The sequence below is a fragment of the Spermophilus citellus genome (assembly GCF_964194105.1).
Source record: "Spermophilus citellus genome assembly, chromosome: 1".
Classification (NCBI taxonomy): Eukaryota; Metazoa; Chordata; class Mammalia; order Rodentia; family Sciuridae; genus Spermophilus; species Spermophilus citellus.
Genome location: NC_138182.1, coordinates 238025754 through 238053595, shown reverse-complemented (window position 1 = coordinate 238053595; position 27842 = coordinate 238025754). Strand labels below are relative to the sequence as shown.

General features: G+C 34.1%; 1 protein-coding gene and 1 pseudogene across 7 annotated transcripts in view; one reads left to right on the top strand and one right to left on the bottom strand.

The window, feature by feature from the left end:
* The window catches only part of KIF2A (kinesin family member 2A), a 64213-nt gene that overhangs the window by 11620 nt on the left and 24751 nt on the right, over window positions 1-27842 (top strand). For 2 of the 6 annotated variants that reach the window (XM_081301441.1, XM_081301439.1), the window contains exons 2-9: window positions 16589-16683; window positions 17699-17818; window positions 20141-20195; window positions 22238-22303; window positions 22932-23032; window positions 24759-24854; window positions 26377-26431; window positions 27225-27387. In XM_081301441.1, the coding sequence (XP_081157567.1) occupies window positions 16589-16683; window positions 17699-17818; window positions 20141-20195; window positions 22238-22303; window positions 22932-23032; window positions 24759-24854; window positions 26377-26431; window positions 27225-27387 (751 nt within the window). Of the gene's footprint in view, window positions 1-16588; window positions 16684-17698; window positions 17819-20140; window positions 20196-22237; window positions 22361-22913; window positions 23033-24758; window positions 24855-26376; window positions 26432-27224; window positions 27388-27842 lie in introns of all 6 variants that reach the window. The other 4 variants (XM_081301440.1, XM_081301437.1, XM_081301438.1 and 1 more) reach the window with 3 other exon arrangements.
* Window positions 8444-9271, bottom strand: LOC308652532 (heme oxygenase 1-like; annotated as a pseudogene). The gene has a single exon. The product of its transcript is annotated as a heme oxygenase 1-like (transcript).

Below are 27842 nucleotides of genomic sequence, written 5' to 3'. Positions count from 1 at the left end.
GATACATGTTTTTGAGATTTGCTAGCTTGGATTATGGAGTTCAGACTATGTTTGTATAGTATGTTTTTATAAAATTAACTGGTGCATGAGAGATAACACCTAAGTTTAAAAAAAATTCATGAAGTCTGACTATATACTAGAAAACATTAAAGTTTTAGTTTTCTAATGTAGCTTATCTCTGATAACTAATATAGAAAACAAAACATCTTACACTATGCCTGGTTATCAGAAAAAAGTAGGTTTTTTTTTCAATTAAAGTTTTTTAAAAAATAAGCAATATAATTTTGACCTAATATACTCGAGCATCCTTATAAAATATACTGTTTTAAAGTATACAATTTAGTGATCTTTTATTTTATTGTGTTCATGAAGTGTTAACTACCACTGTCTGATTTCAGATGTTTTCATCTCCCCATGTAGAACTCAGTATTCTCCTCCACTCCAGCCTCAGGCATCCACAAATCGACTTTCCTTTTTTGTGACTTTGCCTGATCTGGACATCACATATAAACAAAACAGCTGAGAATGTAGCTCAGTGATAGAGTGCTTGCTTACTACACTAAAAGATCCTGGACTCAATACCTAGCACTGGAAAAGACCAATAGAATCCCCAAGTAAACAAAGAAACAAAACCAACCTGCCTTATTAGTTAGCTTCTTTTACTTAGCATAATTCATGCCCCAAATTTGTCTGTGTTACAGTATGTTTCAGTGTTTTATTTTTTTAAGACTGAATAATATTCCATCTCATTTATTCATTCATCAATTTATGTACATTTGGATTATTTCATGATTATTTTGGCTGTTACAAATTGCATTCATATACAATGTTTATGTGGCTATATCTTCTGTTCCCTTGTGTGTGTGTGTGTGTGTTTGTGTATATATATATATGTGGAACTGTTGGGATATATAATTGTCTATGTGCAACTGTTTAAGGACCTGCTATACTGTTTTCCAAAGAAGTGGCTATCCCAGTGTATATTCTCACGAGTAATATTCTTCACATCCTTACCAAAACTTGTTAGTGCTTTTTGTTTGTTTGTTTATTTTTTTCGTACTGGAGACTGAACTTAGGGTCTCATATATGCTAAGCACATATTATACCACTGCACTACATCCCGGGTTTGTCTCTTAATTGTAGCCATCCTACTGAGTATAAAGTGGCATTTCCTTGTGGTTTTGATTTGCATTTCCCTAATGATTAATGATGTTGAGCATCTTTGCATGTGTTCATTAACCATTTGTATATATGGACCCTCCCCACCCTGAAATGTCTGTTTAATTCCTTTGTTCCTGTTGATTTGTAAAATTCTTTATGTATTCTGGGTACTACTTCCTTATCTGATAGAACCTTTGCAGACATTTTCTCCCATTCTGTGATTGTCTTTCTCCTTCTTTGATAGTATTCTTTGAAACATGGAAGTTTTTAATTTTGACAAAGTCCATTTTTTATCAGTTTTTTCTTTTGTTTGTGCTTTTGTTACATCTAGAAACCAACATATAACCCAAGTTGAGACCTACTTTTATGTCTTTCTATAGTCCCTCTTTATGGACTATATAATATCTAAGATATTTACATATCTTTTTCCTTGATCTTAATGTTCATTCTTTTAACTTAGAAAACCAGTTAATTTTGCATTTGTCAGCAAATACACAGAAGTTTCATGGTGCAGGATGAATAGAGCCTTGAACACTTAAATTCTGGTCTTAAAGTCATCTGTTTTTATTAACAAGAGTTGAAGGTGGGGAAAGGTTGCTTCTTAACCTGTTTTGGGTACAGTGTGTATCAGAGTTTAGAGACAACAGTAAGTATACCCCAAACCAATTGTAAGAATATGTTTTGGAAATGGAGTTTAAACTCTATGGTAAATGAGTATTTTAGTTTTGTGTGATCATGAATGTTAGTTTAGAACACATCAGTGACATATTACAAGTTAATTAAAAAAACACCATTTATAATAAAACGTGGAAAAAAAGAAAAATAAATGCATTAGAAACAGGTTTTTAAAAGAAGTTTTAAAAATCCTAAACATTGTATCTCTACATATTGAAGTAAATATGGATGAATGGACATAATATCTGGAATTTGCTTCAAAATAACTTAGTGGGAGTGGTGGTAAGAGTGGCAGTAGGTTTTAGTCATGTGTTGAAAATTAGTGAGGCTAAATGAGGGAGGATTATTATATTTTTAATTTTTTATGATAGTTTATTTAAAGTAAAAACTGTTTTTAAAAAGGCTTTTGCAGACCTAATCTTTCTTTTGAGTTTTTGATCTGCCTTTTGGATGTTATGGATTTCCTGCCAGTACTGTAGTCATTAAAAATGGAATCCATTGCCATTATCCATATTTCCATATTTCCTGCATTCCATTTATTGGTTAGAGGCACCATATACCTGACTTCTAGATAGAAACCCCATAGACATTTCAACTTTCCATATTCCTTAAAATAATATTTTGAGGGCTGGGGATGTGGCTCAAGCCGTAGCGCGCTCGTCTGGCATGCGTGCGGCCCGGGTTCGATCCTCAGCACCACATACCAACAAAGATGTTGTGTCCGCCGAGAACTAAAAAATAAATATTAAAAAAATTCTCTCTCTCTCTCTCTCTCTCTCTCTCTCTCTCTCTCTCCTCTCTCACTCTCTTTAAAAAAAATAATATTTTGACTCACTCGGACTTAGTAGATGACCTTCCTTGCTGTTTTTTCACCACTGTGAAATAGAGAAACCAGAAAAGAACTATAAGCCTATCATATCTACCCAACTACCATCATCTGTGCCTATATCTCTGCATTACTTATTTTACTGTGGATATGCTCTGTTTCCCTTTTAGGCCCATTTCTTCTACTTGTGTGCTAAAACCTATCCTCATTTACCTGCTTGAAGTCACCATTATAATTGGTCTTCTATGTTGCATAATCAGTTTTTTCCCCCTCTACTGAATCATCTCTGTCAACATATTGGAATGTTACTTCCCCCTTTTTTAAAAACTACCTCTTGACCCCCACCTTCATTTTTGTTATTGCTGTTATTTTACTTGATTTGTTAGCAGGATTTGACAGTTAATTCACATTTTCTTCCTTCATAGCCATTCTTCACTTGGTTTCTAGGACTGCCCTCCTGGTTTTTCTTTTTCTCTGACAACTGCTGGATCTCTTTTGCTTGTATCTCAATAACTGCCTGACCTCTATAAATTAAAACCAGGACTTCTGCCTGCCCTCTTCTTGGTGATCATATCAACTTGCATTCTCTCAAATATCATCTACATCAGTGTTCCTACAAACCTTTTTTCATAATTGCTCCACCCAAAGAGCTTTTTATGACATCCCCCCCCCAATTATCCCCTCCCAGTGAAATTTTAATACTGTGGCCCTTTGGTGGGCCATATACCATTGTAATATCTAAGACCTCTGCCTCTGAAGAACACCCCATTTGGGGCATTATCACCCCTGTTGAGAATGTGCGATCTGTGTGTTGACAGCTGACAAACTTAGATAACTCAACTTGATATGTGCATATCCAAACTTGTATTTTGATTTTAGCCTTTCTCTATACACTGACTTCTATGATTCTACTCTCCTTTGTACCTTTTGCTCTAACAATACTGAATTTGATAGTCCCATTTTACTCTTTTACTAAAAAAGCTTAAAGGAGTGGTTACCAATTATCCTAATACAAATTGGCCAGGCATTGAAATTAGAAATTATCTTTGCTCAAAGTTGTGGCATCATAGCTTCCATTGCTGGAGTGTAGCAGGAATTGTGATGACAAAGCACTGGAAGAAGTAATGAATTTACACTGACTGTAAAATCTCCCGGAAGATCTCTATCTATTGTTCTAGTGCATTTAAATATAATAGACTACAGTATGGACTTGTAGCTATGGAAAGTTCATAGAATAGCACAGCTGCTCCGTGTAGAATTCCCTCTTGAATAAATAAGAATTTAAGCCAGGGAGCAGTTAGATAACATTGCTTAGTATATCCAGCAGAACATCTGTGAAAGACAGTTCTTCAAAACATTGGACCATAAATAGAGTCTTGTTTTAACACCACAACTGTAAAACTCTGCTATTTTGTCACCCATGGGAATTTAGTATGAAGAATATCCTTTTAATTAAAGTATATATGTATTGAGATTTAGTTAATAAACTTTTATTTAGTTAATAAATTTCATGAAGTAGGTTTTTAGTGCTGTGTGTTTTTACTTTTTCATTATTTCAACTAGAGTTATAATCATTGCACCATTGTTTTAGAATTCATTTTTATTATTCCTTACAAGTGATTTTGGACAGTTTTTTTATCTTCTCCTACATAAACCCCAAATGTGCAGAATAGTATTGTGAAACCATAGTGATTTTATATTTTTTAATGGTATCATAGCACCTTTATGATGTTTTCTTATTGCCTAATGCTAATTCAGAATGGAACTTTTAAAAAAAGCTATAGTGTGGGCTCTTCTAAATAATAATTCTGTCCAAATTGTTAGGAATACAGCATGGATCAGTTGTCAGAAACCCAAACAGATCTGAAATTTTCCTCTCACTCCAGAGGAACTGAGAAGTATTAAATTTTTATATCCCTTTTCAGAACACTGGACTAATGTACAAATATGAAAATTCAGTGTGTGTGTGTGGTATGAGTAAAGTTTGTTTCATTTTTAAGTTGTATTTTCTTCATGAAAATCTAAGTTGTACCATTCCCTCTTTCTTCCTCCTAGTTTTAAATTTTCATCTTTTGTGTTCAAAGCCTAAGATAGGAAATGCTAGAGCTTTTTAATTTAGTTATAAACAATAACATCGTAAGTGTGAGAAACCAAAACAGAAAGGTCTCTATGTTTGACAAAGTCCCATTCCCTAGGGATTTACTAAACCGCAACAGCACTGTTACCAGTGTCAGCTGAAGCATTATTTATGTTCTCCAATGGCTCCTTGTTCCACCAAAACTGCTGAAGAGGTGTAATGCTTACATAGTTCTCATTAAGGATTCTTTTCATCACTGCTTAGATTAGATAGCAAAACTTGAATATCAGTTTGAGAGTTTGGTTCTGCTAGATCTGCTACTTATTTCTGCTGTTTAAGATCTCTGACAAATCACCACATTCCTTCCTTTTCCTCTTTTGCTGATAAGTAGCATCTAGGAAAAGATTGATATTTGCTCTTTCATTTTTAAAATACTGCTCTTTGTAGCACTTTTACTACATTTAGTCTTTTAAAAAATATTATTTGACAATCTCTATTACCCCATTTTACAGTTATGATATTAGATTATTATATTGTAAAAAATGAGATGGGTTATTCTCATGTTTTTTAGATAGCATCCCTTTAGAATCATTTTAATAACTTGAAGAAATGAATTATATGTGCTTTAAAAGACTATCTTGAAACAGAACTCTTCATATCAAAAAAGCCTCATTAACATAACATTTTGCTATAATTCTACTTGGAAAGAAGCACTTAAATTGGGGGGGGGGGGATGCAGGTGAGGTACCTGAGATTGAACTCGGGGCACTTGACCACTAAGCCACATCCCAGCCCTATTTTGTATTTTATTTAGAGACAGGGTCTCAATGAATTGCTTAGTGCCTCATTGTTGCTGAGGCTGGCTTTGAAGTCTGGATCCTCCTGCCTCAGCCTTCCTAGCCACTGGGATTATAGGCGTGCACCACTGCACCTGGCAAGCATTTAAATTTATGATTTTGCAATCTGTACTGGCTCTTGGTTCTTATAACAGGTATACAATTAATTGAAATCAATATTTTATGCAGTAATTGTTTAAGAAAAATGAGAAGCCTACTAAGATAGTTTTTAATCAGTTAAATGATATAAAGTCGCAAAAGTTTCGAGGTCAGTGTGTTCTATGATAATTTATCAGGATTGTGTTCTGGTAGGGACTGACTTGGAAGAAAGTACTTCTTTCAGATATCTATTTTCCAAATACTTTTGAGTAGGCATATGTATTTTATTTACCCTCAGGCATGTGGTCTGATGTATGAATTATAAAATTTTACTGTGAATTTTTATAAAATAAGAAAATTTACCTCTTTGTTCTGAGAATAGATATTTATGGTTGTTTTTCTCTTTCCTTCTTGAGAGGTATATAAAGAGATGAGTAGGCTTTAATGTATTTTTTAAAGTCTATATCAAAATCTTTTCAAATTATGCATTGGAATTGTGATTGAAATTGAGGGGTGTTATTAAAGATTTTAATCAATACTAGATATACAAGAGGACCTTATTTAAATTTACAGGCACATAAGCTAGATTTTTATGTTCATTTTCATTACTTGACTATATGTACATGAATCATCAGTGACTTTTTTCCCAGAGTATGTGTAAATTTTTCAAGTTGTATTTTAAAATGTTAAATGATTGATTTTTTTCACATTTATTTAAAAGCTTTCATTCTTTAAGCAAAACCATTGGAGTTTAACAATGTTATGGGGTTTGTGACTCATGATAAACAAGTTTGTAATTAAAGTTTTTCTTTTAGAACTCATTTGGTTTTGTTATGTATTACATATAGATTTTGAAATTTTTTATGAAGATCTTAATATTTTAAAAGTGTGAACAAAGAAAATTTTATAGAAGTATCTCAAGAGGAATATAAAAATGTTTACTTTTGGGAAAGACTTGTCACATATATACTCAAGTATACCTCAACTTTCTGATTAGGGTAATTAGAAACAGAACAAAAAATTGAGTTTGTAATTCTAGGTATGTCAGAAACAGCTGCAGTCTTTTAAAAGCATCTTGAGTCTGAAAATATTTTTTTTTCATATTTGTTGTAATTTTCTAACGTGGTAATCTTTTAATAAAACACATACATTTGTTAGATATTAAGTATTCTGGTTTTTAAATACTTGCACTGAAATTTTATTAGTATTCTTGGCTGGTTTATTTTGGCTCTTGTCTCCTACATTTGCAACCAAATTATACTTTATATGCTAGACAAAGTTTATGCCAGCCTAATTGGTTGCTGGCATTTCTTAGCCTCACAGCTGCTGTGAATTCAACTGTGAACTAGGAAACATATAATAGGATCCTGTTTTCAGAGACCAAAAGGCAATTGTCAATGTGTAATATTTGTTTATGACAGCTCAATACATATATTAACTCTTATGGGAAATTAAACAGCAATGATATCAATTTTAAGTAATTTTAAAGATTAGAAAGTCTTGAAATATGGAATCTATGTATTTGTTATTTTTGTTTACTGGGACAGAGGTGGCTTGAATTTGAGTATTTTCTTTCAGAACAGCAGTTTTTTTATTTAAAAAAACTATTTGTCTTAATTGTTACTAACATATTTAAAAAGCTGAGTTCTGAAATTTTTTCTTTAATTTCACCATGACAAGGAGCCAAACCTTAAATAATAAAGATATTTTCAAAAAATGAGTGAAAACTATAATAACTTTGAAGTAAAGTCTGTGATTTTAAAGTATTTTATTATATATTTATATTCTTTGATTTAGCAGATGATGTTTTTATAAATTATATGGACATTTAGCTGTGGGATGAAGCTTTGACCTTTTTTTTTTTCCCTTTAGGTTAAGTGGTTGAATTTAGAACTGGTGATTTTTTTCCTTCTGAGAATTATAGTGGTTTAATACATTTGAAAAGTCTTACTGTTTCTAAGCAGAAACCTGTGAGTTCCAGTTTTTAAACAATACACAGGCATGTCCCATTGAGGTCAATAAACTGTTTTTAAAAATTAGAGTTTGTATGTAAAGATGCTGACAGGGTACCTGTTTGCCTTCATTTTTTTTTTCTTTTACGAATAATGTTAGAATTATTATTTTAGATTCTTGGGTTTAGAATTCTTAAGTTTTTAGTTGTATGGGTTTCTGATATAATGCTTCAAGAATGGTTTATAGACTTTAAGAATGGTTTATAAACTTTAGGATATTTTAAGTATAAGAATTAAGGGGACTTTTTTAGATGGGAATTTTAGATTAGAAATAAAGTGCAGGTGTACCTTTAAACTTAAAGGTTGATGATAGGATTCTTAGAGTCTGGTTACATAGTGTGGCATTAGTTAATAAGAAAATAGCATATCTTGGGAAAAATAATGCATCTTGGGAAAATCTGAAAAATGTAAATTAGTGATGCATTTTATTAATAATTCTGTACCCGTAATAATTGATAACTAAAGGTCACATCCTGGAAAAATGTAAATTGATGTTACATTTTTCTATATGCCTAATGATGGTTAAGGAAGTGTCACGACTTGGCAAGGTTTGGAAATTGTATAATCAATGACGTATTCTGAATCCATAATGATGAGAAAAATTACAATAAAAGATGACCCAGAGAAAGCTGCATTAGAGCTCTCTCTGGAGATTGCTCCAATGGAACAACTCCTGTCTCATCCTTTTCGCCGACGCCACTCATCCTTCAGGACTTCCTGGACCCTGCTAGGGCAGGACTCTGGCACTTGCTCCCTTTCAGTGGGAGCCCAGGATGCCCTCACCTTGCACCCGGCTGCTGGCACGGTGGCGAAGGCCTGCTGTCTGTGAGGGGCGCTGGTCCTCGGGGTCCTGGGTCGGCAGCTCCTGCAACTCCTCAAACAGCTTAATGTTGAGCAGGAACGCAGTCTTGGCCTCTTTGATAACCCTCTGCCTGACCTCAGGGGTCATCTCCAGAGTGTTCATGAGTGAGCAGTAGAGCTGCTTGAACTTGGTGGCGCTGGCGACCTTGGGGAAGGTGAAGAAGGCCAGGCCCTCTCCGGAGCTGGGCAGGTCCAGGGCCTTATGTGCGATCTTCTTGAGGACCTGGCCCCTGGACAGGTTGCCCAGATAGTGGGTGTAGGCGTGGGCCACCAGCAGCTCCGGCTCCCTGCGCTCTACCTGCTGGAGCCGACCTGACCCACGTAGCTGCTGTGTAGGGGACGGCCTGCTGCCAGCATGGCCTGTACCAGAAGGCCATGTCCTGCTCCAGTGTGGCCCTGTGGTGCAGTTCCTCGGGGAAGTAGAGGGGGGCGAAGACGGGGTTGTCCTTGTTGCGCTGATCTGCTCCTCCAGGGCCATGTAGAAGTGGTACAGGGACGCCATCACCAGCTTGGAGCCCTTTCTGGTCACCTGGCCTTTCTGGAAGTTCCTCATGAACTCGGCATTCTCTGCCTGGGTGTGCACCTCCTTGGTGGCCTCCTTCAAGGCCTTGCACAGATCCTGGGGCAAGCTGTTGCTCTGCTGGCGCTCAATGGCAGGGGCTGGCAGCTGGCGCGGGTGGCTCTGGCATAGGCAGAGGACCAGGCAGCGGTGGTCTGCCTTCATTTTAAGTGGGGGAAAAAATTGGAGTGTATTAGACATCAACCCAAACTGTCTAGCCAATTTCAGAAATGTTGCTGATACTGTCTGTCACCTACATATAAGTAAAATGCTGTTATGTTTGCTCAGCTAGCAAAAAATAAGATCAAATTAGATGTATATGCAGTAAAATCTTCCATTATATAATTGCCTGTTTTCCCATTTCAGTGTTTCCTGCAACATTTAAAAAAAAATATTTTGGGATTCATTCAGCACTAGGCAAAACAAGGGGCTAAATAGTTATAAGAGATTGTGGAAATACATTTAGGATAAGCACACCATGTCAAAAAATAGTTTTCAGTGAGTATGATTAAAGCATTGTCTTAGTCTGTTGTCTGTTGCTATACCAGAATACCTAAGTTTGGGTAGCTTATACAGAAAAAAAGTTTATTTAGCTTATATTTCTATTTCTGGATTCTAAAAGGCCCAGATTGGACAACTTCTGGTGAGGGTCTCATGCTACTTCAGAATGCATGATGGAAAATCAAGGGCAAGTAGATGCAGGAAAGCTGAGGAAAACTGAAGTATTGCTTCATAGCTACCTGCTGTAGTGGTAACTCCTGAGAGTGAGAACTAACTCTCCAAAAGATTACTCTCCAAAAACCTATTTATGAGGGTCCCACCTCCATGACCTGAGCACCTCCCATTAGGCCCCACTTCTGCATGCTCTGCTTTGAGGAATTAAGCCTCAATATGAGTTTCTTTGGGAACAAACCATATTCAACCCTGGCCCCTCAAAATAATGGCCCTTCTCACATACAAACTATCACCATTCAGTTTCAGTGGTCCCAGAGTCACTTCTTTCAGCCCTGTATATGTAAAATCAAAACAAGTTATCTGTTTCCAAACAGAATGATGGAACAGTCATAGGGTAAAAATTCTCATTACAACAGGGAGATATAGGCAAGAAGAAAGGAGTAACCTGCCCCAAGCAAGTCTAAAACCAGCAGGATAGACCTTAAAGATTGAAGCTTCACAATAATCTTTTACTCCATATGCTGTTTCCTGGACACACTGGAGCAGGGGTTGGGCCTCAGGGCCTCAGAAATCCTTATCTTCCTGGTTTTGCTGGGTTCAACCCACATGGCTTCTCTCATATTGGAATTGTATACTGGTGCCTGCAGCTTTCCAGGTGTTGCATGCTGTTGGTTGCTCTACTGATCTGATGTCCTGGCAACTTTTCCATTCCCACAGCTCTAGGAGACTCTCTTTAGTAGCTCCTTCCCTGTGGGATGTCTCTAGCTGGATTCTCAGGCCTTTTGATACATCCTTTGAAATCTAGGTGAATGCTTCCATCATAGTGCTTGCATTCTGCATATCTATAGAATTATTATCATATAGCTACCACCAAGGCTTGTGGCCTGTGTCCTCTAGAGTGGTGGCCCAAGTTGTACCTAGGGACACTTGAGCCATAGCTGGGATGCTGAGAGTAATGAGTCAGAAGCCCCTCTGAGAAATAAGCCTTGGCATATTTGTGCAATGAAATAGGCTGTAGCAGTGCAGAAGAGTTTACCATAAATACTACATATACAATATAAATCTCAGAAAAATAGTGTTGAACAAAAAAAAAAAAACAAGTCTTAAAGGATTGTTAATCAATTTATATACTATTTAGATATAGTTTAACTGTTTTAGAAAAGTGGTAAAATTTAAATTAAAAAAAAAAGCCAGAATATGATTATCTCAAATATCGGGAGAAAAAGAAGAGAGGGAGATTCAGTTAAGGAGAAGGAAATGTGAGGTTTTTCGCTGGGTGTTGTGGCATGTATCTATAGTTACAGTTAACTCAGGAGATGGAGGCAGGAGGATTGCTTTGAGTCCAAGGGTTCCAGGCTAGTCTGGGCAATATAGCAAGATCCCATCTAAAAAGACCAGGGAGGTGCAGGGAGCAACAACATAGAACTATTGTTTCTTAATCTGACTGGTGTTTTCTTAATCTGACTGGTGTTGGAAGCACAGATGTTTGCTGTCTTGTATTTTTTAATGTGGAAGTGTATATGACATACTTCATAATAAAGTAAATTAGAAAGTAAAGATAGAATATAGGAATTTGCTCAAATGGTCCAGAGAAAGGGATAGTATTGGGAAGACCACACAGGAAAATTGTCCTAGGTCCTAGGGAAAGATGTTTCCAATCCTGATTTATTTCTGAGTTTTATATCTGTAGTAGTCTTACTAACACTGGAACATGACTGCTATTAACAGTTGAGACTTTGTATATCTCGTCTTACCTCTAGTACTATCATTGTCCCAGTCATCCTGACTCCATACTTTTTGTATACTTATATGTTGTCACTACATCATGATATTTTCCTTTAAAATATCTTTAAGTCTTTTTTTACTATTTCATGTTTTGCTAGTAGATGCTAGCATTTGACTTTTGAAAAAACAAATTATACATTTTTTAATTACAATTAAAAAGATACTTATATCTCAATTGAAACCATCTATAAAACAATTAAAAACCTTTGGTCATATTGACAAATGTTTATTTTAATTTTTTTTTAGTTATAATTGGATACAATACCTTTATTTTATTTTTATGTGGTGCTGAGGATCGAACCCAGGCCCTTGCACATGCCACAACCGCAGCCCAAGAGAAACGTTTATAATGTTTATTTTTTAAAAAATATTTTTAGTTGTAGGTGGACACAATATCTTCATTTTATTTATTTATTTTCATGTGGTGCTGAGGATAGAACCCAGTGCCTCACATGTGCTAGGCTACAACCCATCCCAGTTGAGTTGTTTTTAAACATTTTTTGGGGGGAGACATTTAGTAAAAATTAAAGCCCCTCGTTACATGAATAGTACAGATATTTCTAGTTTTCTGATCACCTGTCAAAAAGCAAGACTTGGACCAGGGTTGTGGCTCAGTGGCAGAGCACTTGCCTAGCATGCATGAGTTACTGGGTTTGATCCTCTACACCACATAAAAACAAATAAAGATATTAAGAAAAAAAATTCAAAACTTAAAAAAAAAAAAAAGAAAAGCAATACTTAAGACTCCATTTGGCTCCAGCCATTTTATTCATTTCTTCTTACTGGAGTTTTGTATTTATTTGTTCTTATGGATAAGTAAACTGGATGAGGCAACATATTTTTACTTCTTCCCTGTGCAGCCTACAGAGTTGAGTCTTAGCTGATAGATCAGATTCTTTTTGACTCTTTTAACTTGTGGTTTAACACTTTCTGGGTGTCTGCTTTTTTTTTTTCTTTTTTTTATTGATTATTTAAAGCATTACATAGCTCATGATATATCATCTTTCATACATTTGACTCAAATTGTGTTTTGAACTCCCATTTTCACCCCAAATACAGATTGCAGAATCACATCTGTTACATATTCACATTTTTACATAATGCCATATTAGTGACTGTTGTATTCTGCTACCTTTCCTATCCCCTACTATCCCCCCTCCCCTCCCCTCCCCTCCCATCTTCCCTCTCTACCTCCCCTGCTGTTGTTCAATTCTCTCCCTTTTTTTCCCTCCCCCTTGCCCCTCATAACCTCTTATAATTTTATGTATCATTGAAGGTCTCCTACTATTTCCATGTGCTTTCCCTTCTCTCTCCGTTTCTCTCCCCCCATTCGTCTTTGTTTACTGTAGTCTTTTCCTCATGCTCTTCCTTCCTGTTCTGTTCTTAGTTGTTCTCTTTATATCAAAGCAGACATTTGGCATTTGTTTTTTAGGGCTTGGCTAGCTTCGCTTAGCATAATCTGCTCTAATGCCATCCATTTCCCTGCAAATTCTATGATTTTGTCATTTCTTAGTGCTGCATAATACTCCATTGTGTATAGATGCCACATTTTTTTTTATCCATTCATCTATTGAGGGGCATCTAGATTGGTTCCACAGTCTAGCTATTGTGAATTGTGCCGCTATAATCATTGATGCAGCCGTATCCCTATAGAGCGCTTTTTTAAGGTCCTCAGGGAATAGTCCGAGAAGTGCGATAGCTGACAGTTGAAATGGTGGAGGTTCTGATGTCAATGAAACTGTGAATGCTTAGGTGCTTTCTCCTTGGTTTTCTTTATCCTCTTGTTTTTAATCATTCTATGTTGTCTTTGGAGGTTAAAGTCTTTGAAATTGTGATCGATAGCCTTAACACATATTTTGCTCTAATAGTCTGCTTTTTTCCTCACAGTTTAATACACCAAATTATTTCTTCTTATGAAGGTTGGAATACTGTGGTAGATTCTCAACATTGGGAAAGTTTATTATTGGACTTGCTTTTCAGAATGTGCACATTTTACTCCATTCTTGGTATTGTGGTAATTCTGTTGCCCATCTTCATACTTTTTTTCCTTCAACAACCACCACTCTAATCTCTCCATTTCCTGCTTTAGAGTAGTCCGGTATTCAAACACTTCTTTCTTGGGCTCAGGAACTTACTTTCTTTCTGTGATGAAACCATATTAATGTCTTATATTAAACCCTTTCACTTTTCCTGGTACTTACGTTGCAATAATCTTGTTCCCACTAATGTTCTCCACTATTCATATAGTGGAGATAGTGAATGTAGGGCTTGATACAGCAGTGGTAGCTCCTCCTAGATTATGATAGTGATGAGGTTTGCCCCAGCATGGCTTTTTAGGGCTCTCTGGATCTGCTTTTAATTTCCACTACCAGTTAAGCTTATTTTCTTTCTTACTCATATCCTGTTGTAACTGTGTAGGTGCACTGCTTGGACATCTCTCAAAGTTCTAAAGAACTTCTTTAGTTCCAGAGAGCATAAGTAACTGATAGCATGCACTTGTTAGTAGCTTTAGAATCCTTTATCTTTTGGGCTGAGGCCTGGGAAGCCTCTATCCAGCAACAGATCTTGGCATGCCAATTCAAGTCCAGTTCAGGTCTCATAGTGGGAAGTCTTTGCTGCAGGGCTCCCAAGATTTTGATGGATCTACATCTAGGTCTGAGGCTTTTTCTACTCAGTCCTGCTTTATATTACCTTTACTTTCATGGGTTTGAGATCTGCATCATGGGCTGAAAGTCTTCCATGACCAATTTTTTTTCTTCCTCTTTTTGTATTCTTTGCTCAGTATCTCTTTCCCAGAGGATACAACTGACACATACCACTATTGGTTATTTACCTAATTTCTTTTCTCCAAATCAAATTGTAATAAGGATTTTAAAATTTTTCTTTTTAAGCTTCTTCCTTTTGATTGCTCCCACCGTTTTTATAGTTTATCATTTCCCTCCACCCCTAATACTTTTGCTTCTTGTACTGTCTACTTATTTCAGTAAGTGGCACCATTTACTCACTTGCTTTTCACTTTTAAGTTCTTCCTCAAGGTGGTGTTAAAAGGGAGACTTACTCTAGTAAGAGATGAATGAGGTCACAGCTTTTGAGGTGTCAGGTTATGTTGGGCTTTTCTATAGATCATTAAAAAGCCATTGGAAAAACTTCAGTTGTTTTACTCTGAGATGGGGAACTATTCGAAAGTTTTGAGCAAAGGAATAATATAATCTGAATAAATTTTTAGCCAGGAATGTTGGATTGATGTGTGGAGAACAGGTTGAAGGACAGAATATTTGGAAACAGGTAGACTAGTTGGGAGAAATCATAGTAGTACAAGAAAAAGACATAGGTATCTTGCACCAAGAAATGGGATTTCCTAATCATATTAGTAAACATTTTAAGATTAATAATCCTCAGCACTGAATATATAGAGGAATGGGTCTTACTGTTGAGATGTAAATGAAGGTGATTTGGAAATATTTAACTTAATAAAGAAAGTTAAATTCTAATACATTCGTTTTATATAATGCTAGGCAGATGTTCATATTAATAGGTCTCGGTGTGTGTGTGTGTGTGTGTGTGTGTGTATACATACACACATACACATGTATATAGTGTTATGTGTGTGTGGGTACACACCCACATATATATAATCATGAAAAGATAACCACTAAATTTTAGTTAAAAAGAAAAGCAGCACTAGTGACTAAATTGTGGTTACATCCTTAATATTTGAATTGTTACAAGATATTTATTCTCTAGATTTTTATATGAACCCATATAGAAAAAGGTAGTGATTAACAGAGATTTCATACATTATACTTAATCAGATTTTTATGATGCCAACATTATCTTGAAAGATTGTTTAATACATCGTTAATATAATAAAATTATTTCTTATCTGTTTTGTTTTAGATATTTAAAGAGATATAAATTATTTTAAGGTAAATTCTAGAGGCCCTAAGGGTTTCCATTAGAAAATACATGAGAAAATTCCATATGATCAGCATTTTATTAGGTAATATAGATGATACAGAAATATAGCAGTTTCTTTTCTTAACTAATAATCAAGTGGGATGGGTAAAATGAAATAATACATATATATGTGTGTATAAATGTGCATACATACATGAGAAACTTATTGATCTGATTCTAGGAATTTGTCTTAAGGAGATAATTGACAAATGTGCCATGACAGATATATTGTCATATTCATAGCAGTGTCTGTAATAGTAAAAAATTGCCTATAACCCAAGTGACTATCAGTGCATATTAAATAAATTGTGATAAATAGAATATTGTGTTATAATTTAAGATAATTATTTAGCTGTATAGTTATTAATAGGTAAGATGCACACAATCTGTTAAGTTGGGGGAAAACAAGTTGAGTGCATTTATAATATCCTGTTTCTATATATGGAAAGGCTGGCCTAGGCAAAGTAAGGAGGAGGGTAGATTTGGAGAGGCAACATATAGAAGAGGACATTTTAGATAGCTATTTCCCAGCCTTTTTTTGACTCAGATTCTTTTTCTATATTTAAAAATAATTACAGTGAAATTTCTTATACAGTGTTGGCATAGTATATGATGTGTTTTTTTAAGAAAATGTATCTTTATTAGTATAGTATTAAAAGTTGGTGCATTCTGTGTCCAAGTTACTTTTGACACATAGTAAGGAAACTTTCTAATGATTAAAACTGTTTAACAGAATGAAATTCTAAGCATTCAGTGTCACTATATAACTATTTAGCAGGTATACTGAAAATAAAGATTTGTTCTCATTTAGTCTTGCTAGTTCCTGGATTTAGCAAGTAACAGATTGATTTTATGACCTTGTGGACAAAGCTTATCCCTAATCCTGAGAGTTTATGAAACTCCTTTATAAGAAAGATAGCATCCTGTGTGTGGTGTGTGTGTGTGTGTGTGTGTGTGTGTGTGTGTGTGTGTGTGTGTGTATGTAAAATTGCACATTATAATTTGACAACAGTTAGGAATGCCATCATTCATTGCTTTAAAAATGTATGTTTTATTCCTACTTAGGCCGAATACACCAAGCAATGGTAACATCTTTAAATGAAGATAATGAAAGTGTAACTGTTGAATGGATAGAAAATGGTGACACAAAAGGCAAAGAGGTATGATCACTGGGTTAAATTTTATTTCTTGTCCTGCTGTCAAGATTCTTAATGTAGGGCTGGGGTGGCAGAGAGCTTGCTTAGCATGTATGAGGCACTGAGTCTGATCCTTAGCACTGCATTAAAAAAAATAAATAAACAAAATAAAGGCATGCTGCCCATTTACAATTACCAAAAAGAAAGATTCTTAATATAGCAAGACATTGTAGCACATACCTATAATCCCCAAAACTCTGGAAGCTGAGGCAGGAGGAGGATCATAAGGACTGGGATGTATGTAGCTCAGTGGCAAACTGCCACTGGGTTCAACTCACAATACCACACACACACACACAAAATTCTGAGTATAAAAACAGAAAAGTATATTATTTTTATATGATACATGTATTTTTATCATTTCTTAAAAACTTTGGCATGATTAAAATTTTTCACTCAAAGAAAACTTAGGCTTTCCTTACATATCTTATTATGATTACACATGTCCTGTTAATTATTAGATGGAAGTGTATTATTTTAACCCAGCTCACAAAATTTGAAAGTTGCTAGAAGCTAATTATGTGGTTCTGTTTGTCACCATGCTACTAGCAATTCATATAATCAAGAGCATATATGCAGCAGGTGTGGTGGTGCACACCTGTAATCCCAGACACTTGAGAGGCTGAGGCAGGAGAATTACAAGTTGGAGGCCAGCCTTAGCAACTTAGTGAGACCTTATCTCAAAAATAGTAACGGCTGGGGATGTGGCAAGTATAAGATCATATGCATGATGGTGTTAAAAAATTACACATAACCTAAGTGGCCATCAGTACATATTAAATAAATTATGAAAATATAATAGAATATTTAAATAAAAATAGAGTATGCTTTTTGAGATTTTTAAAAACAATTTTGTTTGCAAGGTACTGCTGCTCATTAGGTTGAAATCATTTATTTACTGTGTATAAATTCATTTGAAAAAGAAAAGGTTAATTGTCAAAATACCTTCTCAAAATGTACATGTGTGTGTTTCAAACAGATTGATCTGGAGAGCATCTTTTCACTTAACCCTGACCTTGTACCTGATGAAGAAATTGAACCCAGTCCAGAAATACCTCCACCTTCAACATCTTCAGCCAAAGTAAACAAAATTGTGAAGGTTAGTGATGAAAATTTATAACAGGGAATATATGTATATGTGCGTGTCTTCAGGCTTAAAATTGGAAGGCTGTGTATATTTTTAAAGTATTGATTGACTTTTTTAAAAAAAAGTTCTTTCCATCATCCACATCGATGGAAAACACACACTTTCATGGATTGAGTTTGTCTAATTTGAAATTATGATAATCATTAGATAAGATCAAAGGAATTCCTTGCCTAATTAGGATTTTTTCTGAGACTTATAGCTTCAAAAAACATCAAAGTTAGAACCATTTGTAAATAAAAATAACTTTATTATGAATAATGAATACCTACCCTAATAGTCTTACAAAGTTATAATTCTGCTATTTATGTTTATTAAAGAAAGATGAGAAATGATAGGAACTGTTTAAACTACTTGTGTATCATCTATGAAGATAAACTTTAAAACCATGGTATATTCTTCCTAGCAGTTTATCTTTTTATAAAAGCTAAAAGTACATTACTTTTAGTATTTCAAAAAATAATTCTTCTTCCATTCTCTCAACCCATTACCATTAATACTTGGTATGAAAATTCAACATCTTAAAAATCACTTAGTCCTGTAAATGTTACTGAATCTGCAATTCTTTGCACTTAATTTTTAAAAAGCATTCATTGACACTCCCCCCTCCCCCCATATTGTGCAGGTACTGTGCTGGACAGAATACAAAGATGAATGTGACGTGGCTTTCAGCCTATAGGAACTCAATATTTTAGAGGGAGGATATACATAAATATCTAAATATATTATGATAGAGACAATAATGGAAACAAAGCATTCTGTTTTGTAAACTCTGCATATAAACATGTCATATTTTTCAGTTCATGTAACTTAAGCATATTGAAAGTTACTGTTTAGAGGTCAGTAGTTTTCACTTGTAAGTGGACTGTTTTTCATATTCAGCTTCAAAATCTTGGAGGATCTTCAGGTTTATCTTTCTTGCTATATCATTAGGAACCTTTGTTTACCATTAGAGTCATCTGGATTTTTTTTTTTTTTTTTTTGGTGGTGGTGCTGGGGATTTGAACTCAGGGCCTTGTGCATACAAGGCAAGCACTCTACCAACTTAGTTCTATCCCCAACCCCTCACCTGGATAATTGTTAAAGATACTGTCTGGGCCTCACTCCCAGAGATTCAGTGTTATTTAAAAGGAGGTCTTAACTAGCATTATTGCCCTTCAGATAGTATCCATCTCATCTGAATATGCAGCCAGGACTGAGTACAGCTGTATTATTTGATACTTTTGAAATGAATTAAATGAGGTCTGTAAGTAAATAAATAATAGAATCAAAAGTTTGTTGCCCTAATCTATGCAGTATCCAAGTCTTCAAATCTCCTAAGAAAACCTTTTGATGGTAAACAACAAAACGTATTTCATAGTATTTCAGTATTTAATTTTAACAAAGGGCGCTAAGCTGTCTAGAACTAGTATTTTATTAATTACCCTGATAACCAAAATTAAACTTACTGATTCCCAAATCCAAAATGCTCAGATATATGAGACTTTATGAGAAACAACATGATGTTACAAGTGGAAAATTTTATTCCTGACCTTGTGTGATGAGTCACAGTCAACATGCAGTTGCACCAAAAACACAGTATAAGCTAACATCTATGTCTATTGTATATACAGTGTATATGAAATACACATGAATTTGGTGTTTAGAATTGGTCACCAAGGTATCTCTTTATGTATAAGTAGATATTCCAAAACACGAAGAAATCTGAAACACTTCTGTCTCAATTATTTAGGAGGGTTGGGGCTGTAGTTCAGTGGTAGAGTGCTTGCCTTGCAAGCATGAGGCACTGGGTTTGATCCTCAGCACCACATAAATAAATAAAATAAAGGTACTGTGTCCATCTACAACTAAAAAAATAAAAAGTATTTAGGAAAAGAGAGACTCAATCTCCATGAAGTTTTGGCAGGATAACATTATAACAATGTTACTTAACCTCTCTTTACTTCAGTTTCCCTGTCTGTAAAATGGGAAGAGCAATAATAGTGACTTCATAGGGTTATATAAAATCAAATGAATTAATACATATATAAAGTCCTAAGAGCAGTGCCTTGGTCATGTTAATTCCCTAATAATTTGGGGGTGATGGTGGAGGGGAATATTCTGTACGCAAGAACTTGAATATTGATAATCATAGGAATTCATTTTAGTTTTTCTCCATTTAGTTTAACATTAGTGTTTGTCTGCATACTTTGATCCATTCAAGAAGCTGAGATCATGATCTGTATCTGAGAAGTGAAGAGAAAAAAATACAATGAACATCTTTTTTTTCCCCTATAGAATCGAAGAACTGTGGCATCTATTAAGAATGACCCTCCTCCAAGAGATAATAGAGGTAAAGTAAAACTTTGTCTCTTAATCTTACCCATTGACCATTCAGTAAGGATTTGACAAGGTAAATAAAAAATAAATATTACCTTGATATTGTTTACTTAAAGTTTATATCCCCCCGCTTCTCCCCTGCCTTCTGTTTTCTTGGTGCTGGGATCGAATCCAGGGTCTCACACATACTAGGCAAACACTCTACCACAGAGCTCCGTTCTCAGGCCATATGTGTCTTAATTTTTTAAATTTTTTAATTTTTCCTGATTTTCTTACATAACAATGTCAATAATATTTTTTAAAAAGATTTAAAACATGTAATGAATATAAACCCCATGAAATGTGTAATTTTTTTAGTCAGCTCAGTAAATTTGAAAATTTGGGCTGGTAGAGTGCTTGCTTAGCATGTGGGAGGCACTGGTTTGATTCTCAGCACTGCATATGAATAAATAAATAAAAAGTCCATCAACGACTTAAAAACATTTAAAAATAGTAATAATTTTGCAAATTTGAGGAGAGCATTATGAGAAAGAAGGAATGGGGAAGGAAGGAGTCAGCTGATTGTGATGATTGAAATGTTTACCTTAGGGGCTGGGGATGTGGCTCAAGGGGTAGCGCGCTCGCCTGGCATACGTGCGGCCCGGGTTCGATCCTCAGCACCACATACAAACAAGGATGTTGTGTCCGCCGAAAATTGGGAAATAAATATTAAAAAATTCTCTCTCTCTCTCTCTTTAAAAAAAAAAAAAATGTTTACCTTAGGGCTGGCGCTATAGCTCAGTGGCAGAGCACATGCTTAGCACCTGTGAGGCACTGAGTTCGATCCTTAGCACCACATAAAAAATAAATTTTAATCTATTTTTAAATAAATTAAATAATAAATAAAAATTTAAAAATAAAGACATGCTGTCCATCTAAAACTACAAAAAAAGTAAAAAAAAAAAAAGGTTTGTTAATTTCCTGGCCGGGAAACTTCCAAAAAGTATGATGGGAGTTAGCAGAAGAAAAATCTGAACAGGCATAAATTGTAGTTAAATTCCAGTCTTTCATATGCTTTCAGCCAGGAAATGTAAAGCATAATTAATTTCTTTTCTACTGTTCAGCAGTTTAAATTTAGTATTTCTGATTGTCCCTGTATATGGGACAGGATGGGCCAGAGTTATCAAAAGAGAGGTAGGAGGGGAAAGTCATTCTTTTAAACATTGTCCTTTGAGTCTTGTGAAAGTTTATATTTCTTTTTTTTTTTTTTTTTTTGGGAATACTGTACTTTATTAATTTATCAGTATTGTAGGTGTTAGGTTGCCTTTTTTTAAATATATATATTTTTTAGTTGTAACTGAACAAAATATCTCTATTTTATTTATTTATGTGATACTGAGGATCCAACTCAGGGCCTCTCTCTCAACGTGGGAGGCGAGCGCTCTACCGCTGAGCCAAAACCCCAGTCTTATATTTCTTTGTAGTGTGCTATTTATATTTAATTTCATGTTTCTTTTTCCAATTTAATAACATCTAGAGTGGGGGAAATTCTCTTAAGATTTATGTATTTAAGGAACAAAGAATGGGATTTGTAATACAAAGAGGTCTGGAAGGACTTAAGTTTTGCTTTCTTTGTATCTAAGTAAGATCAATTTTTCAAAACAAAGCTTTTAAAATTTATATTTTGTACACATATTTAAGAGTAGTTCCTTTGTGGTCTGAAATCTTGACATGGAGGGGTTCTCACATAATTTTAAAACTATTATTAAAAAATCAAATTTGCCTTTATTTTTTATGCAGATTTTACAGATTGAGTTTTATAATTAAAACTACATTGGTGGAAGCTACTCTGCACATATTAATTTGAATTTTTTTTAAAGCAGTGTCAGTTTATTGAACATAATTCATTATTTTACATTGCTTATACAGAAATAGAAAACTTCAGTAATTTGCTAAATGCAACATTTAAGAATCAGGGATTTTTTTGTTTGTTTTTGGTTTTATTTGTGTCTCTGTTTTACCAAAGTTAGCTTTTACTGATTTTTGATCTGAATTTAAAATTTCTTTGACTTACAGTGGTTGGTTCTGCACGAGCACGGCCTAGTCAACTTCCTGAACAGTCTTCCTCTGCACAACAGAATGGTAGTGTTTCAGATATATCTCCAGTTCAAGCTGCAAAAAAGGAATTTGGACCTCCTTGTATGTAAATCAGTATCAAGGATTCAGTCATTTTTGGCATACATGTTTTCTCTCTTGGTCATTTTTATAAGTTCCCAAATGGTAAAGGCTACCTCTAAGTTTTATTGCAGATTTCATTTTACTACTCTAGAATATTTTTTATTTTTGCCACTTTAAGTCTGTTAATGGCATTTTTAAATGTATATTTTAGAGAAAAAATTTTGTGTGACATAAATTTCTTCAGTTACTTTGAATTTAAAATTCTGGTCAAATAATAATTTGTCAAGGCATTATAGGAAAAAGTCTTAGGCTTCTTAGTACTTTCATTTGAAAGATCTGTGATTTTTAAACCAAGAGATGACATGTATCAATATGTTGAGTCATTTTTCTTGACTCTGTTTTGTATATTGTCCTGTTCCTAGCTTTGTTAAAGCAGCTCATAAGTAAAGTTCACGTAGGTGTAATTGGCATTGCATGCCTTGTCATATGTATTTATTTTTTTTGTATATGTGATGAAATTATTCATAATTTTCTGTAAGTACAGTATTCTAAAAAGAAAACTATATTTCTGCAGCTCATCTTTTTCTTTCAGCACGTAGAAAATCTAATTGTGTGAAAGAAGTGGAAAAACTACAAGAAAAACGAGAAAAAAGGAGATTGCAACAGCAAGAACTCAGAGAAAAAAGAGCCCAGGTTTGTAACAGAAATATATTTTGTTTCCAACGAAAGATTAAACTATATCAGTGAACGTGATTAACTTGTGAAAAATAATAGAGCTATTCATTTTAAGTATTTAGAAAATTCCTTAAATTGATATTGAGGAATGAAATAAGCTTTTGTGATAACAAATTGCCATAGCAGATTTTTATTGCATGTACTTTTTACATGGTTTAGTGAGTATGTGTTGGCTTCAAAGTTTGTTCTTTTTCAATAATACGCTATTATGTTACAGAATTCTTATGTGTATGTTATGTTTATGACTAATGGTCTTTTAATTTTAAAAAGATCTAAAACTACATTTGGAAAAACAACCCAGGAAGGTACCTGATTGTACTATAAATTTCATTATTGGTTTTCCATGATTAAGTTCTATGTGGCATAGTGAAATGGGGTAAATTTTGTATTTCAGTTTATTCTAAATATTAAGAATGAATCTCTACCTTGTGTTCTTTTCTTCCTTCAAATGATAGTAAAACTTTTTAATAGCAATGGTCTTTTATCCCTTTATAAGGTCTTTGTGTTAGAAATTTTGTTGTTAAATCTATAACTCCTCTGTTATGCTTTTTTTTATATCTATTATAGTCTAAGAACTTGTTTCCTATAGTAAAACATCAGGTTGTTTATTTAGTAGTATTTTCAAATGCTGTTAGGTTGCCAATTCATGTGAAATTGTGGATCCAGTGTAATATTCAACCTGAATAAATCAGCTTACACCTGAAAGTTACCTGAGAATGTCTAGTTGGATTTTGAAATAAATAATACACAAAACAGATATTTACTGATACTTAGCATAGATGCCACCAAGTGTTTTCTGTGTATACTTCATAATACTTACATATATATCTCTCTGTTCGCTCTATTTTTAACATCACATTCTGTTTTTGAGTTCATATAGTTGGTATCATTTCCTGTCAGGTCAAATGAAAGTGAGTTTCAATAATAGTTCTGAAATTTACATTCAAAGCAATTCTGAATATGATGTATGAAAAAAATCTGACTTAGAATATTCAGTGATTTATTTCATGGTTTGGCATGCTATTTGTAACAGTCTGAAGTTTTGCAATTTTGAAGCAAATAGGTAAACTGCAATTAGCATTTGATGATTTAAAGTTAAAACATTAAAAAAAAAATTATCTTGGCTTTTGATTCTTTTTTAAGTTCTATGTCCTACTGCTTTTTAGCTGTTTTATAATATGTTAGAGTTTTTTAAAAATTACTTTGAGAGTCAATTAATATAGGACATGAATCTAAATGAATTCACATTCCACTTTGCTGAAACACTAGATGAATCACACAGAAGAATTTGAATTGCTTAGAAGAAGAATTTGAATTTAAGAATGAATTTTTCTAATATTTCAACTTTAGAGTTTTGTCATTGTTTTTAATGAGTGCTATTTCTCTTCTCCAATTTCTAGGATTAAGTATATAACAGATGATTTTTGGTATATAGTTAAAGGTGGTTTTAAGAATGATTCTTTGGAGTTAAAAGGATACATGTTTACTAATGGAATTATATTTGCTATCAAAGTCATCTGAACATAATAAACATGAACTCTGAACTATCATAGACCACATTTTCAGTTCAGGTTGGGTCTTAGTTATGACAAATGATACTTAATTGAATTTTCAAACCATGTAATATAAATGTAACAAATATAGCATTATTATAATAAATGGCAAATGCTTTGTCTTCTAATAGGATGTTGATGCTACAAATCCAAATTATGAAATTATGTGTATGATCAGAGACTTTAGAGGAAGTTTGGATTATAGACCACTAACAACAGCAGATCCTGTAAGATTCTTTGTTTTAAACTATTGCTGAGGGAGTGTTTATGCTATCAATAAAAAATGTGTTTTGATACCTACTAAATTCCTATTGTATTTAGCTAAATGTTTTTTCCTTTTGGGGGCTCATTTCCTGTATTTTAAGAGGAAAATCAAGAAATCATCTACTTTTCTGTACATCTTCCATAATTTTAAATACTAGAGGTGCTGCCCATAGAGATGACCCTTTTCAAAGAAAAGCATGCCTTTGGAAGGGCAGAACAATAGCTAAGATAATGACATAAGAACCAGTTTCCTTCTAATCATCTGTCGTAATTTGGTTTCAGTTATAAGCTTATTTTGTCTTTGACTTGGACTGTAGATTTCACTATCATTCCATTTTATTATTATTTAATTTGTTATTCGAAAATAAATATTATTCTGGCTTTTAACAGTAAATGATGGTTGTTGAGGAGCTGCAGTGGACCAAAACTCCAGTGCTGAAAATTTTTCTGTAGTCTTACTGCTTGTTTCCTGTTGAGGAGTGAGAATTTGTTGCACAGAAAATAATTTTATGTGTAATGTGAAAAATAATCCATCTGACCTAGCATATATAGAATGTGTTAGGCTTATGTATTATATAGGATTTCATAAAATTGTCACAACATTTGTATCCCATATATTTCAGTCCTTGCTAGTCCTCCATGTCTTTTACCTCCTGCATCTTGAGCTCATGTTTCACAACAAATTGACCAACTTTCTGAAATGGGCTGATGATAGTCAATGTTACTGGCTTTCAATCCCTGCTTCATTTTATGAGAACATAAGTTTTATGAAAATAAAATTTGTGCAAAATAGTTGTCATATTTATGAAATTGTTCAAATTTTGCTTGGTAATCTTTTGAGAATCCATTTTTTTTCTATAGTGATCTTTGCAAACAACTTTCCTTATCATCCTGGAAATATGCTAGTTGATAGAATAAAATTTTTACTTTAGTTGTATACAATTTATCTTGAAGTGAATGAGGCACCTTCTTGACATAAACTTAACGCTAAGAACATTAGAACCCTCTCCAAAATTTTTTTCGTAGGGCTGGGGTTGTAGCTCACTTGTCTTGCACATGTGAGGCCCTAGGTTCAATTCTCAGTACCACATAAAAATAAATACATAAAATAAAGGTATTCATGTACAACTAAAAAAAACTTATTAAAAAAATAAAAAATGAAAGGTCAAGGAATGTAACTCAGGGTAGAGTATCCCTGGGTTCAATCCCCAGTACCTCCCTCAAATATTTAAAAAAAAAAATTTTTTTTTTAACTTATAGTAATGGTTTACCAAAAAGAAAATGAGCAAGTTTCCATTACACTCAGAACTTTAGAAATAATTGTGCCTGACAAGTATTAAAATTTAAATTTAAGCAAAGCTAATTTGTTTTTTGAACTTACTTATGCTGCTTATGTATTTATAAAACTGATGGAGAAAATTACATTGACTTTCTGGAATTTTATATACCACTGATAATCACTTAAATAAGACTTTTTATTCCTAGATTGATGAACATAGAATATGTGTTTGTGTAAGAAAACGACCACTCAATAAAAAAGGTATGGTGCTTAATGAACCCTATAAAGTTGAATTTGTCTTATTTGCAATGTATCTTAATAATAGTACAAATCAAATTGGTTTGAAAAAGTTCAATGTAAATAATTTCATTTGTATGTTAACTATTATGCAGATTTCTATGACTACTCCTGTTGGTCTGTCACTTCTATAAATCTTTGCCAGCTGGGCCAGGCATGGTGGTGATGGTGCACACTTAAAATCTATGTGAAACAGGAGGCTAAGACAGTAGGATCACAAGTTCAAGACCAGCGTCAGCAATTTAGTGAGGCCCTAAGCAACTTAATAAAACCCTATCTCAAAAATAAAATAATAAAGAAAACCTGAGGATTGAGCCTCTGGGTTCAATCCCAGATACTGCCCCCCCGTGCCCCCCCAAAAAAAGCCATTTCTGATTCTTGGTTTACAGAAATCTTGTTTTAAACTGTTGTTGAAATAGTCTTGACATATTTGAGTTACTGAATTTTTTTAGGGGGTATTTTCTTAATTTTTACAATTTTTACTACTTTTATCTAAATTCTTACTACTTAAGCTGGTTGAGGAAGTTTGAGTCAGGAGGATCACAAGTTTGAGGTCAAGCCTGGGAAACATAGTGAGACTCTGTCTGAAATACAATAAAAAGGGTTGGGAATATAACTCAGTGGTAGACTACCCCTGTATTCAATCCCTCCAGTACTACCCCTTTCCCACCCCAACCCCCCAAAATCTTGCTACTTAGGTACCTTAATTTAAATGCTATGAGAATTAATGGGCAATGATTTTCACTTATTTTTTTAGAAACTCAAATGAAAGATCTTGATGTAATCACAATCCCCAGTAAAGATGTTGTGATGGTACATGAACCTAAACAAAAAGTAGATTTAACAAGGTACCTAGAAAACCAAACATTTCGTTTTGATTATGCCTTTGATGACTCAGCTCCTAATGAAATGGTTTACAGGTAGGTGAATTTGTTTTAAATCAGAATCTTGTTCCTATATCGTGCGTGTGTTCACCACTTCCCTGAAACTTAAATTGCATTTGATGTAGCTCTGTAGAGCTGTAATGTGCTTTTTCATTCTGAGTGTAAATAAAGACAATGTAAAAAACTCTGTAATATTGGGGTTGGGGTTGTGGCTCAGTGGTAGAGTGCTCGCCTAGCATGCTCGAGGCACTGAGTTCAATCTTTAGCACCATATAAATGTAAAATAAAGATGTTGTGTCCACTTAAAACTAAACAATAAATATTAAAAAATTTCCCCAAATTCTGAGAGTACTAATGCTTGTTCTCTTTAATGCTTCCCCCAAATATACTTTTCTTTGCCAATTGCTTATTACACACCCCCCCACACCCCACCCCCAACCCCATACATGGAGAAGAAATTTCTGGAAAGCATTGTTATAACCTTTAAGTAA